The sequence below is a fragment of the Coregonus lavaretus genome (genome assembly GCF_964263955.1).
Source record: "Coregonus lavaretus genome assembly, chromosome: 12".
In the NCBI taxonomy this organism is placed as follows: domain Eukaryota; kingdom Metazoa; phylum Chordata; class Actinopteri; order Salmoniformes; family Salmonidae; genus Coregonus; species Coregonus lavaretus.
Window position 1 is genome coordinate 15,429,041 of NC_139999.1, and position 18,241 is coordinate 15,447,281.

The window sequence follows — 18,241 nt, forward strand, 5'->3', positions numbered from 1 at the left end:
CCCACATATTACTGTTAAACTAGCAGCAGGCCTAATTGAGATGCAGTGAGTAATCTTCTGCACCATGATATCTTTGCTTGCACCCAAAGTATTACATTGAAGCTGCAAAGCCTTCATTTGATGCTGTTCATTGGAGATCCAATATTTTTAGGGCTGTCAAAGTAAACACGTTAATAACGCGATAAGGCATGACATACATTTTTTTGACGCCATTAATCGCGTCTCCATTTCTTCACCGCATGGAACCTTTTAAGCGCAGAACACAACACGGAACACAGCTACAGTCAATGCTTGCGCCTTTACATGGCTGAAGACCATGTGCCTCTAGCCAAAATCATGTAAAGGTTATGCCCAATATCACCGGAGCTATGCTTTTTCTTTCTGCCGCAAATTTTTTAATTACTCGCGAGACGCAATTTTTTTATGTAATTACAAAAAATATTGTTTAACTAGCTAGTCATGTTAACTAGCTCGCTAGCTAGGAACCTGATAACTTGACCACTGACTAAGCTATTCACACATTTAGATGGCACAGGAAGAACTGAAAGGAATAGGCTACTCAAAGAGATGCTTCAAAGGTAGGCTGCATATACAAGAGTGGGTGTGTATGACTGTGTGTGTGTGTGAGAGAGGATGTGTGTGAGAATGGGAGTAAGTGAAAGCGAGACGGTGTGGTAGGGAGGGAGAGTGTGTAGGCCTATATGTGTAAAGTTATCCGAACAGTACAGATTCTGAACAGTACAGATGGTTACAGTGTTTTCATAACATTGTTGGACAAGTTTAAAAGCTCGTTGTTATTTGTATCCATAGAGCCAGTTATTTTTTCCTCATTTAGAATGCCTGAAGCTTTAACAAATCAAATTGTATTTGTCACGTGCGCAGAATACAACAGGTGTTGGCTTTATGGTGAAATGCTTACTTATGAGCCCTTTCCCAACAATGCAGAGTTAAAAAGTAAGAACAATTTGCTAAACACAATAAAATAACAATAACGAGACTATATACAAGGAGTACCGGTACTAGGGTTGAATGGCAGGAACCCAGTTACCGAGATTTAACGCCCCAAATCACTCCCTTTTCTCGGGACAAATAACTTTGAGAAACCGGTAAATTATAATAAATTATGTATATATACAGCATGGCGTGAAATGGAACTGTTAAATTATATGCGGTGTCTAAAGCTGGCTTCTCTACGGCCTGCATGATGAATCATCAATGCTCAGGGTGGGGACAGACAGCCCATCTCAGTATGGAGCACAGTTCACAATGCATGTAGACCTGTCATCTCATCATGGTAACTTTTTTTCTTGTGACAGGTAGGCCTACATTTGCTGCAGCATAGCCTATGCTACAGTAATATAAAGACCGAATGCACGTCTAATTTACTGTACCCATATCCATCTGGCTTTCGGGTGTCACCTTGTCTTTTAATTGTAAAGTTTTTTAGTTTTTTAATTGCAGCTGCAGAGTTTTATAACAGCCTATCACTTGAATATCATTGCTTTAAATCAGTGAACGCGCGAGCACTCTCTCGCAGTCTTTCTCTCGCTTCATCAACTCCATTCAAATTGCATCCAGAATAGATCATCCTGTTCTAGATTGATATATAGCCCTATATATAGATGTCATACACTACCTCTTTCAGATAATAAATGCAATGCAGTATTAGCCTTATATTTAGCTAATTAATGATGGGTTATGCATTATAAGCTTCTAACTTATAGCCACTGTCTCTTGCGCAATACGCACGCACCTGCGCTCGGCTGGCATCTCTCCTTAAAATACGCTCCTTAGCTCTTGGACTAGAATAGCATTTTTTTTTTTTGCATTTCCTATACCAATAGACTATTAGTCTCCTGAGTGGCGCAGTGGTCTAAGGCACTGCATCGCAGTGCTAGCTGTGCCACTAGAGATCCTGGTTCGAATCCAGGCTCTGTCGCAGCCGGCCGCGACCGGGAGACTCATGGGCAGCGCACAATTGGCCTAGCGTTGTCCAGGGTAGGGGAGGGAATGGCCGGCAGGGATGTAGCTCAGTTGATAGAGCATAGCGTTTGCAACGCCAGGGTTGTGGGTTCAATTCCCATGGGGGACCAGTATGAAAAAATATATATATATATGTATTCACTAACTGTAAGTCGCTCTGGATAAGAGCGTCTGCTAAATGACTAAAATGTAATGTAAATGTGTGTTAAATGTAAAATACAGCAGCTAATAGAACTCACAGGTAGTTTGAAAGAAGAGCGAACACGCGATGGCGGTAGGCTATAGCAGTTATTTATTCAGACACATAACCATTCAATCTTCGTGAAGAGAAGTGAAAGCCTTCTGCATCTAATTATAGTCCTATATTATTCAAGGATGTCATAAGAATGATGAAGATACGGACAAAACATATTTAATTTAACTGTTGAAAGCGAGGAAGGAATGAAGCAACAATAGAGAAAGAAGAGGTTGGCTGATAACATTAGGGCAGGGTTCTTCAATTCCGGTCCTAGAGGGCCGAAACACTTCTGTTTTTTATTTATACCTGGTAGTTAATTGCACTCACCTGGTGTCCCAGGTCTGAATTAGCCCCTGATTAGAAGGAGAGGATGAAAAACAGAGGTGTTTCGGCCCTCCAGGACCGGAATTGAAGAACCCTGCATTAGGGGAAATATTATGAAAGGTATATATGCGTCAGCCTACTAATTATACAAATAGGCCCTATTACATTTCAAAATTAAAATCAAATTCGCTAGCCTATACTTGTAACTTTGTAGGCTGCATGTGCTGCACCAAAAAATGTATGCACACATGACTGTAAATCGCTTTGGATAAAGCGTCTGCTAAATGGCATATTATTATTATTATTTAAAATCACATGTTCTCTCCCTGCTTTATCATGGTTTGAATGATGTGCGTAACTCCAGTCCATATAATACAATACATTTGACATTTTAGTCATTTAGCAGACGCTCTTATCCAGAGCGATTTACAGTTAGTGAGTGCATACATTGTTTTTTTCATACTGGTCCCTGTGGGAAAGGAACCCACAACGCTGGCGTTGCAAACCCCATGCTCTACCAACTGAGCTACACGGGACTATCCCCTTCCCCATGCTCTACCAACTGAGCTACACGGGACTATACAATACAGTACAGTAATCCAGTTCCTCTCAAAAAGATTAGCCTATTGGAGCTAGTTTCATTTATTTACCCAAGAGAGCATATAGCTAGCTGCAACAATGGGCTTTTATTTTTTTCTGTCCTGCATAATGTGCAGTAGCCTATAATATATGTATTGAATAAGGGCACAATCATTTGTTTTTTTTGGGGCTTGGGCTCATTAAATGTATTTAATGTAGGGCTCATTAAATGTATTTAATGTAGTGCTCAAAAAATGTATTTAATGCATGGCTCATCAGGCTCAGGTATCATCAGGCTTGAATTTTCGATCAAAGCTCTATTTATATTTTTTATAATGCTTTTGAATGACGCTTCCGGTTTTGCCGGGAAATACCGAGTTACCCGGGAAAAAAGTGATTTATTCTCAGGATGGAACATTTGTAAAATACCAGGAAAATATTGACCCCTAACTGGTACCGAGTCAATGTGCTGGGGTACGAGGTAATTGAAGTAATTTAGGTAATATGTACATGTAGGTAGGGTTAAAATTGACTAGGCAATCTGTGTGTCTATGTGTGTGCGTGTGGCGTCAATATGTGTGTGTGTGTGTTTTGTGTTTGTGAGTGTATGTAGTCTGTGTGTGTACAGTGCATTCGGATAGTATTCAGACCCCTTCACTTTTTACACATTTTGTTACTTTACAGCCTTCTTCTAAAATGGATGAAATTGTTTTTTTTTCTCCTTCATCAATCTACACACAATACTCCATAATGACAAAGCAAAAATAGGTTTTTAGAAATGTTTGCAAATGTATATAAAAAAAATGAAATATTACATTTACATAAGGAATCAGACCTTTCAGACCTTTTAGTCAGTATTTTGTTGAAGCACCTTTGGCAGCGATTACAGCCTCCAGACGTGACGCTTGGCATTCAGGCCAAAGAGTTCAATCTTGGTTTCATCAGACCAGAGAATCTTGGTGGAGTGCTGCAGAGATGGTTGTCCTTCTGGAAGGTTGTCCTATCTCCACAGAGGAACTCTGGAGATCTGTCAGAGTGAAAATCGGGTTCTTGGTCACGTCCCTGACCAAGGCCCTTCTCCCCCGAATGCTCAGTTTGGCCAGGCGGCCAGCTCTAGGAAGAGTCTTGGTGGTTCCAAACTTCTTCCACTGTGTTCTTGGGGACCTCCAATTCTGCAGAAATGTTTTGGTACCCTTCCCCAGATCTGTGCCTCGACACAATCCTGTCTCTGAGCTCTACGGACAATTCCTTCGACCTCATGGGTTGGTTTTTGCTCTGACATGCTCTGTCAACTGTGGGACCTTATATAGACAGGTATGTGCCTTTCCAAATCATGCCCAATCAATTGAATCTACCACAGGTGGACTCCAATGAAGTTGTAGAAACATCTCAAGGATGATCAATGGAAACAGGATGCACCTGAGCTCAATTTTGAGTCTCATAGCAAAGGGTCTGAATACTTATGTAAATAAGGTATTTCTGTTTTTTATTTGTAATACATTTTGCAAACATTTCTAAAAACCTGTTTTCAGTTTTTTCATTATGGGGTATTGTGTGTAGATTGATGAGGGAAAATATTCATTTAATCAATTTTAGAATAAGGCTGTAACGTAACAAAATGTGGAAAAAGCCAAGGGATCTTGAAGTGGCGCCGGAGAAGATGGCTGCCGTTTTACAGCCCTCTAACCAAATGTACTATTATGTGTGTTTTTTTTGTGTTATTTGTAATTCTGAACAAAATGTTTCTGCCACCTTCTCTTATGACCAAAAAGAGCTTCTGGATATCAGGACAGCGATTACTCACCTCGTATTGGACGAAGATTTTTTCCCTCAATGAGCCGGACGCAAAGGATATCCTACAGACACCCGACAAGGCCCAAATCCTCGTCATTCGCATGAGAAAGAGACAGAGATATCGTGGACGTAGGTCGGGGTGCCTTGTAAGGATCCGACGGCGAGCGAGTAAACTGCCTCTTCCATCAATACTATTAGCCAATGTTCAATCATTTGAGAACAAATTGGATGACCTAAGATTACGGTTATCCTACCAACCGGACATTAAAACTGTAATATCTTATGTTTCACCGAGTCATGGCTGAACGACGACATGGACAACATACAGCTGACGGGATATACGCTACATCGGCAGGATAGAACGGCTGACTCCGGTAAGACAAGGGGTGGCGGTGTATATTTGTAAACAACAGCGGGTGCACAAAATCTAATACTAAGGAAGTCTCGAGGTTTTGCTCGCCTGAGGTAGAGTATCTCATGATAAGCTGTAGACCACACTATTTACCAAGATACTTTTCATCTATATTTTTCGTAGCTGTCTGTCTACCACCACAAACCGATGCTGGCATTAAGATTGCACTCAATGAGCTGTATAAGGCCATAAGTAAACAGGAAAACGCTCATCCAGAGGCAGCGCTCCTACTGGCCGGGGACATTAATGCAGGGACACTTAAATCCGTTCTACCTCATTTCTACCAGCATGTTAAATGTGCAACCAGAGGAAAAAAAAACTCTAGACCACCTTTACTCCACACACAGAGACGCATACAAAGCTCTCCCTTGCCCTCAATTTGGCAAATCTGACCATAACTCTATCCTCCTGATTCCTGCTTATAAGCAAAAACTAAAGCAGGAAGCACCAGTGACTTCGTTAATAAAAAAGTGGTCAGATGACGCAGATGCTAAGCTACAGGACTGTTTTGCTAGCACAGACTGGAATATGTTCCGGGATTCTTCAGATAGCATTGAGGAGTACACCACATCAGTCACTGGCTTCATCAAAAAGTGCATCGATGACGTCGTCCCCACAGTGACCGTACATACATACCCCAACAAGAAGCCATGGATTACAGGCAACATCCGCACTGAGCTAAAGGGTAGAGCTGCCGCTTTCAAGGAGCGGGACTCTAACCCGGACGCTTATAAGAAATCCCACTATGCCCTCCGACGAACCATCAAACAAGCAAAGAGTCAATACCGGACTAAGATTGAATCGTACTACACCGGCTCTGACACTCGTCGGATGTGGCAGGGCTTGAAAACTATTACAGACTACAAAGGGAAGCACAGCCGCGAGCTGCCCAGTGACATAAGCCTACCAGACGAGCTAAATCACTTCTATGCTCGCTTCGAGGCAAGCAACACTGAAGCATGCATGAGAGCACCAGCTGTTCCGGATGACTATGTGATCACGTTCTCCGTAGCCGATGTGAGTAAGACTTTTAAGCAGGTCAACATTCACAAGGCCGCAGGGCCAGACGGATTACCAGGACGTGTACTCCGAGCATGTGCTGACCAACTGGCAAGTGTCTTCACTGACATTTTCAACATGTCCCTGACTGAGTCTGTAATACCAACATGTTTCAAGCAGACCACAATAGTCCCTGTGCCCAAGGACACTAAGATAACCTGCCTAAATGACTACCGACCAGTAGCACTCACGTCTGTGGCCATGAAGTGCTTAGAAAGGCTGGTCATGGCTCACATCAACACAATTATCCCAGAAACCCTAGACCCACTTCAATTTGCATACCGCCCCAACAGATCCACAGATGATGCAATCTCTATTGCACTCCACACTGCCCTTTCCCACCCGGACAAGAGGAACACCTACGTGAGAATGCTGTTCATCGACTACAGCTTTGCGTTCAACACCATAGTGCCCTCAAAGCTCATCACTAAGCTAAGGATCCTGGGACTAAACACCTCCCTCTGCAACTGAATCCTGGACTTCCTGATGGGCCGCCCCCAGGTGGTAAGGGTAGGTAACAACACATCTGCCACGCTGATCCTCAACACGGGGGCCCCTCAGGGGTGCGTGCTCAGTCCCCTCCTGTACTCCCTGTTCACCCATGACTGCATGGCCAGGCACGACTCCAACACCATCATTAAGTTTGCTGACGACACAACAGTGGTAGGCCTGATCACCGACAACGATGAGACAGCCTATAGGGAGGAGGTCCGAGAACTGGCCGTGTGGTGCCAGGATAACAACCTCTCCCTCAACGTGATCAAGACAAAGGAGATGATTGTGGACTACAGGAAAAAAAAAAGAGGACTGAGCACGACCCCATTCTCATCGATGGGGCTGGTTGCATCACCACCTGGTATGGCAACTGCTCGGCCTCCGACCGCAAGTCACTACAGAGGGTAGTGCGTATGGCCCAGTACATCACTGGGGCCAAGCTTCCTGCCATCCAGGACCTCTATACCAGGCGGTGTCAGAGGAAGGCCCTCAAAATTGTCAAAGACTCCAACCACCCTAGTCATAGACTGTTCTCTCTGCTACTGCACGGAAAGCGGTACCGGAGCACCAAGTCTAGGTCCAAAAGGCTTCTCAACAGCTTCTACCCCCAAGCCATAAGACTCCTGAACAGCTAATCATTGCTACCCGGACTATTTGCACTGCCCCCCCACCCCCACCCCCCTCTTTTACGCTGCTGCTACTCTGTTTATTATTTATGCATAGTCACTTTAACTCTACCCACATGTACATATTACCTCAATTACCTCGACTAGCCGGTGCCCCCGCACATTGACTCTGCACCGGTACCCCCCTGTATATAGCCTCCCTACTGTTATTTTATTTTACTGCTGCTCTTTAGTTATTTGCTTTTATTTTTTTTACTTAACACTTAACCAACAATGCATATATTTTTTAAAAATATTTTTTAAAGGGTTTGTAAGTAAGCATTTCACTGTAATGTCTACACCTGTTGTATTCAGCGCATGTGGCAAATACAATTTTATTTTATTTTATTTGATCTGCATACTTTCCGAATGCACTGTACGTGCTCGTCGTCCCCACCAGGGTCTTGACCTGACTGTAGTTCGCCGTTGTAACCGACATCAGTGGACAAATGCTCACCTGGCCACTGGCACCCTGGAGATGTGTGCTCTTCATGGATAAATCCCGGTTTCAACTGTACCGGGCAGATGGCAGCGTCGTGTGGATGAGCGGTTTGCTGATGTCAACGTTGTGAACAGAGTGCCCCATGGTGGTGGTGAGGTTATGATATGGGCAGGCATAAGCTACGGACAACAAACACAATTGCATTTTATCGATGGCAATTTGAATGCACAGAGATACTGTGACGAGATCCTGAGGCCCCATTGTCGTGCTATTCATCCGCTGCCATCACCTCATGTTTCAGCATGATAATGCATGGCCCCATGTAAGGATCTTTACACAATTCCTGGAAGCTGAAAATGTCCCAGTTCTTCCATGGCCTGCATACTCACCAGACATGGCCCCCATTGAGTGTACGACAGCGTGTTCCAGTTCCCGCCAAAATCCAGCAACTTTGCACAGACATTGAAGAGGATTGGGACAACATTCCACAGGCCACAATCAACAGCTTGATCAACTCTATGCGAAGGAAATTTGTCGCGCTGCATGAGGCAAATGGTGGTCATACCAGATACTGACTGGTTTTCTGATCCATGCCCCTACCTTTTTTTTTAAAGGTACAGATACATATCTGTATTCCCAGTCATATGAAATCCATAGATTAGGGCCTAATTAATATATTTCAATTGACTGATTTCCTTATATGATCTTTGAAATTGTTGCATGTTGCATTTATATATTTTTTCAGTGTAAAATAATATGACAGGTGAAATGAAGAATGAGATCTGCTTTATATCCAAATGTATTGCTCAAGTTGACTGCAGGTATTTATTAAAAAGTAGCTACAAATACTACCATCAATTGAAAAACTTCAAATAAATAGTTTCAACGTTATTGATGGTTTTGAAAAACAATCCTGTGGCTATTTCCAAATACCCAGGTATACCCTATATACGGTATACCGCCCAAGCTTACAAAACAATACATACAAATCCCCAAAAAATAACAATCAAGAAATCAATAAATATCAGAACCAGCAATTTCAAAGTCTGGAATATACACTGAGTATACCAAACATTAGGAACACCTTCCTAATATTGTGTTGAACCCTTTTGCCCTCAGAACAGCCTCAATTGTTTGTACCATGTCTTGTGCTGCTACCATGTTGTGCTGCTGCCATGTTGTGTTGCTACCATGTTGTTTTCATGTTGGGTTGCTACCTTGCTGTGTTGTCGTGTGTTGCTGCCATGCTATGTTGTTGTCTTCGGTCTCTCTTTATGTCGTGTTGTGTTGTCTCTCTTGTTGTGATGTGTGTTTGGTCCTATATTTATATATATATACAGTGAGGGAAAAAAGTATTTGATCCCCTGCTGATTTTGTACGTTTGCCCACTGACAAAGACATGATCAGTCTATCATTTTAATGGTATGTTTATTTGAACAGTGAGAGACAGAATAACAACACAAAAATCCAGAAAAACGCATCTAAAAAATGTTATACATTGATTTGCATTTTAATGAGGGAAATAAGTATTTGACCCCCTCTCAATCAGAAAGATTTCTGGCTCCCTGGTGTCTTTTATACAGGTAACGAGCTGAGATTAGGAGCACACTCTCAAAGGGAGTACTCCTAATCTCAGTTCGTTACCTGTATAAAAGACACCTGTCCACAGAAGCAATCAATCAATCAAATTCCAAACTCTCCACCATAGCCAAGACCAAAGAGCTCTCCAAGGATGTCAGGGACAAGATTGTAGACCTACACAAGGCTGGAATGGGCTACAAGACCATCGCCAAGCAGCTTGGTGAGAAGGTGACAACAGTTGGTGCGATTATTCGCAAATGGAAGAAACAGAAAAGAACTGTCAATCTCCCTCGGCCTGGGGCTCCATGCAAGTTCTCACCTCGTGGAGTTGCAATGATCATGAGAACGGTGAGGAATCAGCCCAGAACTACATGGGAGGATCTTGTCAATGATCTCAAGGCAGCTGGGACCATAGTCACCAAGAAAACAATTGGTAACACACTACGCCATGAAGAACTGAAATCCTGCAGCGCCCGCAAGGTCCCCCTGCTCAAGAAAGCACATATACAGGCCCGTTTTAAGTTTGCCAATGAACATCTGAATGATTCAGAGGAGAACTGGGTGAATGTGTTGTGGTCAGATGAGACCAAAATCGAGCTCTTTGCCATCAACTCAACTCGCCGTGTTTGGAGGAGGAGGAATGCTGCCTATGACCCCAAGAACACCATCCCCACCGTCAAACATAGAGGTGGAAACATTATGCTTTGGGGGTGTTTTTCTGCTAAGGGGACAGGACAACTTCACCGCATCAAAGGGTCGATGGACGGGGCCATGTACTGTCAAATCTTGGGTGAGAACCTCCTTCCCTCAGCCAGGGCATTGAAAATGGGTCGTGGATGGGTATTCCAGCATGACAATGACCCAAAACACACGGCCAAGGCAACAAAGGAGTGGCTCAAGAAGAAGCACATTAAGGTCCTTGAGTGGCCTAGCCAGTCTCCAGACCTTAATCCCATAGAAAATCTGTGGAGGGAGCTGAAGGTTCGAGTTGCCAAACGTCAGCCTCGAAACCTTAATGACTTGGAGAAGATCTGCAAAGAGGAGTGGGACAGAATCCCTCCTGAGATGTGTGCAAACCTGGTGGCCAACTACAAGAAATGTCTGACCTCTGTGATTGCCAACAAGGGTTTTGCCACCAAGTACTAAGTCATGTTTTGTAGAGGGGTCAAATACTTATTTCCCTCATTAAAATGCAAATCAATTTATAACATTTTTGACATGCGTTTTTCTGGATTTTTTTGTTGTTATTCTGTCTCACTGTTCAAATAAACCTACCATTATGTGAATGCTGTATATATATATATTTGTTTAAATCCCAGCCCCCGTCCCCTCAGTAGGCCTTTTGAATTTTGGTAGGCCGTCATTGTAAATAAGAATTTGTTCTTAACTGACTTGCCTAGTTAAATAAAGGTTAAATAAAATAAAATAAAATAAAAATAAACATCTTCGGGGCATGGACTCTACAAGGTGCCGAAAGTATTCCACAGGGATGCTGGCCCATGTTGACTCCAATGCTTCTCACATTTGTGTCAAGTTGGCTGGATATCCTTTGGGTGGTGGACCATTCTTGAGCAAATTTTAGCAAATTCAAAAATGTACCAATGCCATTAACACTATTATTATTTTTTTAATCATTTGACAGCCCTAGATATTTTACTTCCTTCTAGAATGAACTATGGTTTTGGTACAGCTGTATTTTGAGTTGTTATTTTATATTTTAATTTTAGCATGAGGTAGTACTCAAAATCTAATAGACATGATGACAAAATTCCCCAATGATCATTCAACCATCAGAGCAAGAGCTTGACTATAAGGATTTTACAGGCAATTCGATCTGAAAATCTAAAGTCAGCCTGCATGGTTGCGTATGTGTGTGTTCCTGGTGTGTGCTTGTTTGTGTGTACTGCTATTGCTGGCTGTGTCCAGTCAGGGTTGTTCTGTCTACCTGTCTGTCTGCCTGCCTCCTTGACTCTTCCTCTCTGTCTCTGCATCGTCCCCCACTCCCCTTACCCCACCCCACCCCTCTCCATACACCCCTGTTCCTGCTCCTGCACCAACTCTGCCATCTCAGTTGGACCAGGAGACAACCCTTCGACACAAGGAGGTATAGCTCATTGTGCTGATCTGTCCAGAGTTGGAGTCAGTTCCACGTCTATTCCTATCTATTTCTTCAGCAGTTCAAATCAGTTCCGCAATTGACTGGAATTCAGATGGAATTGACTTCAACCCTGGTTCTGTCCCAGTGCTTCGTGACCCACTCAACTGAACAAGTGGCCTCTACCAAAACATCTAGGAAATCTCATGATACTCATTGCAGACAATTGAACATCATGGAACATGGCAATTTATACGTCTCTTAGGATTAGGAGAGAAAGTGCACTGAAGCTCAATTTCTGCTCTAAATGCCTGCATCATCAATGCAATGTCCCTATTGTTGTATGGAGATGCAACACAGATTGCTATGGATTGTCAAGGATACTGAACAACATTCACTTAAACCAGCCTTCGTGTGAATAACAGCATTCACATAAGTCAGCCTTCAATTGATATAATGTAAGATGCATGCAGCTACAGTAGTCAATGAAAATGAATACTAGACAACAGAGAACTAGCTAGCTATTCACTAAGATGATCTATTTGCTCATTCAGAGTTGTTTTAATTTGGTATTTGTTTCATCCTAATAAACAATCCAAATAGATAATAATTTCATTGGCATGGGTTTTAATAGCATCCCAAATGCCATTTTCATCCATAGATGGACTACTGAACGGAATAGAAATGCAATCACATTCGCAGCCCACAAACAAAGCACTTGATCCATGTGCTGAATCCCTGAGTATTAAGACACATTAGTGTAAGTCATTGTGTTTGTGTCTTTTCTTGTGCGCTGCCTACGATATTAATGTCACAGTGGTATATTATTTCAGATCACGTTCCGTTCGACCATGCATAATGCAATTTAATATAATGTGTCAGTGTGATTACTGCAGTGGTAATTTATATGATGTCATACTAATGCATATTACTCTCTCCTCCTCCTCCTCCTCCTCCTCCTCCTCCTCCTCCTCCTCCTCCTCCTCTCCCCGCCCTCTCTCATTCTTTCTATCTATCCCCTTTTATTCTGTACAGTTTTTGGATAAGTCAGAGGATGTCTTACTGAAGCACCAGGCCAGTATCAATGAGCTGAAGAGAGCCCTGAGGGAGCCCAACAGCAAGCTGATGAACCGTGAGAAGCGGCTGTCAGGGACATCTCCAGGCGGCACGCCCGAGAAGAAGGCTGTGAGTGTGGGATGAGGGTGTTGAGGACCTGGGGTCCACTGGAGCAGGGTGGCGGTTGAGATTCACAACCTTTAACCTATGTACCACCTCTCCACTGTATTCTATGAATATATCACTGATAAGGCTATACTACTCCTGTTTAAACTGCCCTGACATCTGACAGTGAGTCTGTGTGTGACAGCTTTGACATTCCAGTCTTGCATTAAGTTTCCTAACACCTCATACTGTTGACTCCCCTTGAACCCAGTAGGCTTGGAGGTCAAGACTGGAGTACATGTTTCTCTCCATTATCCATAGGGAAACCGTCACTACTCTGGCTTCGTGTGCTTTGTCATCTAATGGAATATTGTTAACCTGAATATTTACAGTCTGTTATAAAACCAAGAACTGACTTTTGAGGACAATAATATTTCTTCAAGGTATTGTAGGTGGTTATTTATTGTAGATATATACTGCTGCAGACTCAGACGCTACCTATTGGATAGTGTGATGGTAGTGCTAAAAGAGATCATAAGAACACATTTATTTAGAAAAATAACCTGGAAAATGGTTCTGCATTTATCATTAGAGATGGGTGTTTGTGGCAATATCTCAGTTTTATTTAAAGATGGTTGAAAAGTGATTCTGCAATAACTTGAAGAGATTATGTGAGGCCCTCGAGGAGCAATCATATCTAGCGTCTTCCCACCTTGATTGCCTGACAGTTAAAATGCTTCCCTTTGTGTCAGAACACAAACACCCATGCTGCTTTGATCACTTTCACATTGTGATTGTACTGTTAAGATACAGTAGTAAGATAGTACTCTCCAGTCTAGCTCTGTCAATGCAGTCTATTTCCAGGTATTTTTGTAGTCTACGGAAGCTTTCTCATCTGCTGCCTGAGAACAATCGGATTATAGCCGTGGAGAATATCATCAGACATCCTAAAAGGCATGACAAGTTGATCTGTCATGTACCTACATAGATCTGAGGGAGAGATGCTAAAGTCCTGAATGAATAATGACAAAGTGTGGCCTGAGAAATCTCTATCTTGGAGGATTCCCACTTCTCAGAAAGATTCAGAGGAAATCATAAAGCCTTTGATGTAGTTGCAAATGTTATTTTTGCATTGCAAATACCTCCTCATTTGCTTATGCAGATTTGGCAGCCGCAGTATGCAGGTGGAAGCTAACTAGGCCCATGTTGCTCATTTGCAATAATCTCATTATTTGATTCAAGATTTCATCTTGATTGGCTCATAGATTTCAGCTCAGACTTCAATTCAGGAGAGACGTACAGTATGTTTATAAAGTCCCTTGTCTCCCTAGCCCATTGAATCAACATTTCTTCCCCCTTTCTACCAGTCTCTTTCCTTTAACCATTTTCCCCTCTTGCATGAAATTACTTAAATTTAAATAGTATGCTGTGACAAAGAGCCCTACAGTTGGTCTCTCTCCTTGTCACAAGAGTGACAGAGTTAGGGCTCCTCTAATAGCTGTTCTCCTCCCTCTCTCTTCCCCCTCCACCCCTCTCCTGGTGGGAAATGCTCGGTCCCCCATCAGGTGGTGGGCAAGGAACTAGTAAACAGCTTCTCTGTAGAGGGCTTCGTCCAGAAGACTGTGGTGACTTCCCCAGAGGTTTCCCTTCACTTCCTCCTCCTCTCTCTTCTAATGTCTGCCTTATAACTGACTGTACTGTAGTTTACCATTTATCTGTAGTGAAACTGTGGCCCATACCATTTTATATACATACTGCACACTCAGCTACAGCTGATATCTCTTACATCTTGTTTTATCTGATCTGCTGCAGTCATTGTGTCTGAGAAAATTTTAAGAAATGCAATAACCAACATATACAGTGGGGAGAACAAGTATTAGATACACTGCCAATTTTGCAGGTTTTCCTACTTACAAAGCATGTAGAGGTCTGTAATTTTTATCATAGGTACACTTCAACTGTGAGAGACGGAATCTAAAACAAAAATCCAGAAAATCACATTGTATGAATTTTAAGTAATTAATTTGCATTTTATTGCATGACATAAGTATTTGATCACCTACCAATCAGTAAGAATTCCGGCTCTCACAGACCTGTTAGTTTTTCTTTAAGAAGCCCTCCTGTTCTCCACTCATTACCTGTATTAACTGCACCTGTTTGAACTCGTTACCTGTATAAAAGACACCTGTCCACACACTCAATCAAACAGACTCCAAGCTCTCCACAATGGCCAAGACCAGAGAGCTGTGTAAGGACATCAGGGATGAAATTGTAGACCTGCACAAGGCTTGGATGGGCTACAGGACAATAGGCAAGTAGCTTGGTGAGAAGGCAACAACTGTTGGCGCAATTATTAGAAAATGGAAGAAGTTCAAGATGACGGTCAATCACCCTCGGTCTGGGGCTCCATGCAAAATCTCACCTCGTGGGGCATCAATGATCATGAGGAAGGTGAGGGATCAGCCCAGAACTACACGGCAGGACCTGGTCAATGACCTGAAGAGAGCTGGGACGACAGTCTCAAAGAAAACCATTAGTAACACACTACGCCGTCATGGATTAAAATCCTGCAGCGCACGCAAGGTCCCCCTGCTCAAGCCAGCGCATGTCCAGGTCCGTCTGAAGTTTGCCAATGACCATCTGGATGATCCAGAGGAGGAATGGGAGAAGGTCATGTGGTCTGATGAGGATGAGTACAACCCCAAGAACACCATCCCAACCGTGAAGCATGGAGGTGGAAACATCATTCTTTGGGGATGCTTTTCTGTAAAGGGGACAGGACAACTGCACCGTATTGAGGGGAGGATGGATGGGGCCATGTATCGTGAGATCTTGGCCAACAACCTCCTTCCCTCAGTAAGAGCATTGAAGATGGGTCGTGGCTGGGTCTTCCAGCATGACAACGACCCGAAACACACAGTCAGGGCAACTAAGGAGTGGCTCCATAAGAAGCATCTCAAGGTCTTGGAGTGGCCTAGCCAGTCTCCAGACCTGAACCCAATAGAAAATCTTTGGAGGGAGCTGAAAGTCCGTTATTGCCCAGCGACAGCCCCGAAACCTGAAGGATCTGGAGAAGGTCTGTATGGAGGAGTGGGCCAAAATCCCTGCTGCAGTGTGTGCAAACCTGGTCAAGACCTACAGGAAACGTATGATCTCTGTAATTGCAAACAAAGGTTTCTGTACCAAATATTAAGTTCTGCTTTTCTGATGTATCAAATACTTATGTCATGCAATAAAATGCAAATTTATTACTTAAAAATCATACAATGTGATTTTATAAGATTCCGTCTCTCACAGTTGAAGTGTACCTATGATAAAAAATTACAGACCTCTACATGCTTTGTAAGTAGGAAAACCTGCAAAATCGGCAGTGTATCAAATACTTGTTCTCCCCACTGTAGGTCTACATTTGGATGCAAATGTATACATTTCTATGTATGATTGCAGCAATTGGGGTGGAAATCAATTACAGTCTATAAGCATGCACTTACCATCTACATACAGTATCTCACAAAAGTGAGTACACCCCTCACATTTTTGTCAACATTTGAGTATATCTTTTCATGTGACAACACTGAAGAAATGACACTTTGCTACAATGGAAAGTAGTGAGTGTACAGCTTGTACACTCACTACATAACAGGGCCCCGTGTAGCTCAGTTGGTAGAGCATGGCGCTTGCAACGCCAGGGTTGTGGGTTTGTTTCCCACGGGGGGCCAGTATGAAAAAAAATTAAAATAAATGTATGCACTCACTAACTGTAAATCGCTCTGGATAAGAGCGTCTGCTAAATGACTAAAATGTAAATGTAAATGTAAATTTGCTGTCCCCTCAAAATAACTCAACACACAGCCATTAATGTCTAAACGTGGTCCTCTGTAGCTCAATTGGTAGAGCATGGCGCTTGTAACGCCAGGGTAGTGGGTTTGATCCCCGGGACCACCCATACGTAAAAATGTATGCACACATGACTGTAAGTCGCTTTGGATAAAAGCATCTGCTAATTGGCATATTATTATTATTATTATTATTATAAACCGCTGGCAACAAAAGTGAGTACACCCCTAAGTGAAAATGTCCAAATTGGGCCCAATTAGCCATTTTCCCTCCCCGGTGTCATGTGACTCGTTAGTGTTACAAGGTCTCAGGTGTGAATGGGGAGCAGGTGTGTTAAATTTGGTGTCATCGCTCTCACACTCCCTCATACTGGTCACTGGAAGTTCAACATGGCACCTCATGGCAAAGAACTCTCTGAGGATCTGAAAAAAAGAATTGTTGCTCTACATAAAGATGGCCTGGGCTATAAGAAGATTGCCAAGACCCTGAAACTGAGCTGCAGCACGGTGGCCAAGACCATACAGCGGTTTAACAGGACAGGTTCCACTCAGAACAGGCCTCGCCATGGTCGACCAAATAAGTTGAGTGCACGTACTCAGCGTCATATCCAGAGGTTGTCTTTGGGAAATAGACGTATGAGTGCTGCCAGCATTGCTGCAGAGGTTGAAGGGGTGGGGGTCAGCCTGTCAGTGCTCAGACCATACGCCTCACACTGCATCAAATTGGTCTGCATGGCTGTCGTCCCAGAAGGAAGCCTCTTCTAAAGATGATGCACAAGAAAGCCCGCAAACAGTTTGCTGAAGACAAGCAGACTAAGGACATGGATTACTGGAACCATGTCCTGTGGTCTGATGAGACCAAGATAAACTTATTTGGTTCAGATGGTGTCAAGCGTGTGTGGCGGCAAACAGGTGAGGAGTACAAAGACAAGTGTGTCTTGCCTACAGTCAAGCATGGTGGTGGGAGTGTCATGGTCTGGGGCTGCATGAGTGCTGCCGGCACTGGGGAGCTACAGTTCATTGAGGGAACCATGAATGCCAACATGTACTGTGACATACTGAAGCAGAGCATGATCCCCTCCCTTCGGAGACTGGGCCGCAGGGCAGTATTCCAACATGATAACTACCCCAAACACACCTCCAAGACGACCACTGCCTTGCTAAAGAAGCTGCGGGTAAAGGTGATGGACTGGCCAAGCATGTCTCCAGACCAAAACCCTACTGAGCATCTGTGGGGCATCCTCAAACGGAAGGTTGAGGAGTGCAAGGTCTCTAACATCCACCAGCTCCATGATGTTGTCATGGAGGAGTGGAAGAAGACTCCAGTGGCAACCTATGAAGCTCTGGTGAACTTCATGCCCAAGAGGGTTAAGGCAGTGCTGGAAAATGATGGTGGCCACACAAAATATTGACACTTTGGGCCCAATTTGGACATTTTCACTTAGGGGTGTACTCACTTTTGTTGCCAGCGGTTTAGACATTAATGGCTGTGTGTTGAGTTATTTTGAGGGGACAGCAAATGTACACTGTTATACAAGCTGTACACTCACTACTTTACATTGTAGCAAAGTGTCATT

At 43.3% G+C, this 18,241-nt stretch overlaps 1 protein-coding gene across 1 annotated transcript in view; it reads left to right on the forward strand.

Annotated features, from left to right (window-relative positions):
- Positions 1 to 18,241, forward strand: part of LOC311138343 (uncharacterized protein) — an 81,983-nt gene that overhangs the window by 39,662 nt on the left and 24,080 nt on the right. Inside the window, exons 12-13 of the mRNA XM_084173013.1 lie at positions 12,703 to 12,858; positions 14,394 to 14,468. Coding sequence (XP_084029139.1) covers positions 12,703 to 12,858; positions 14,394 to 14,468 — 231 coding nt within the window. The remainder of the gene's footprint in view (positions 1 to 12,702; positions 12,859 to 14,393; positions 14,469 to 18,241) is intronic.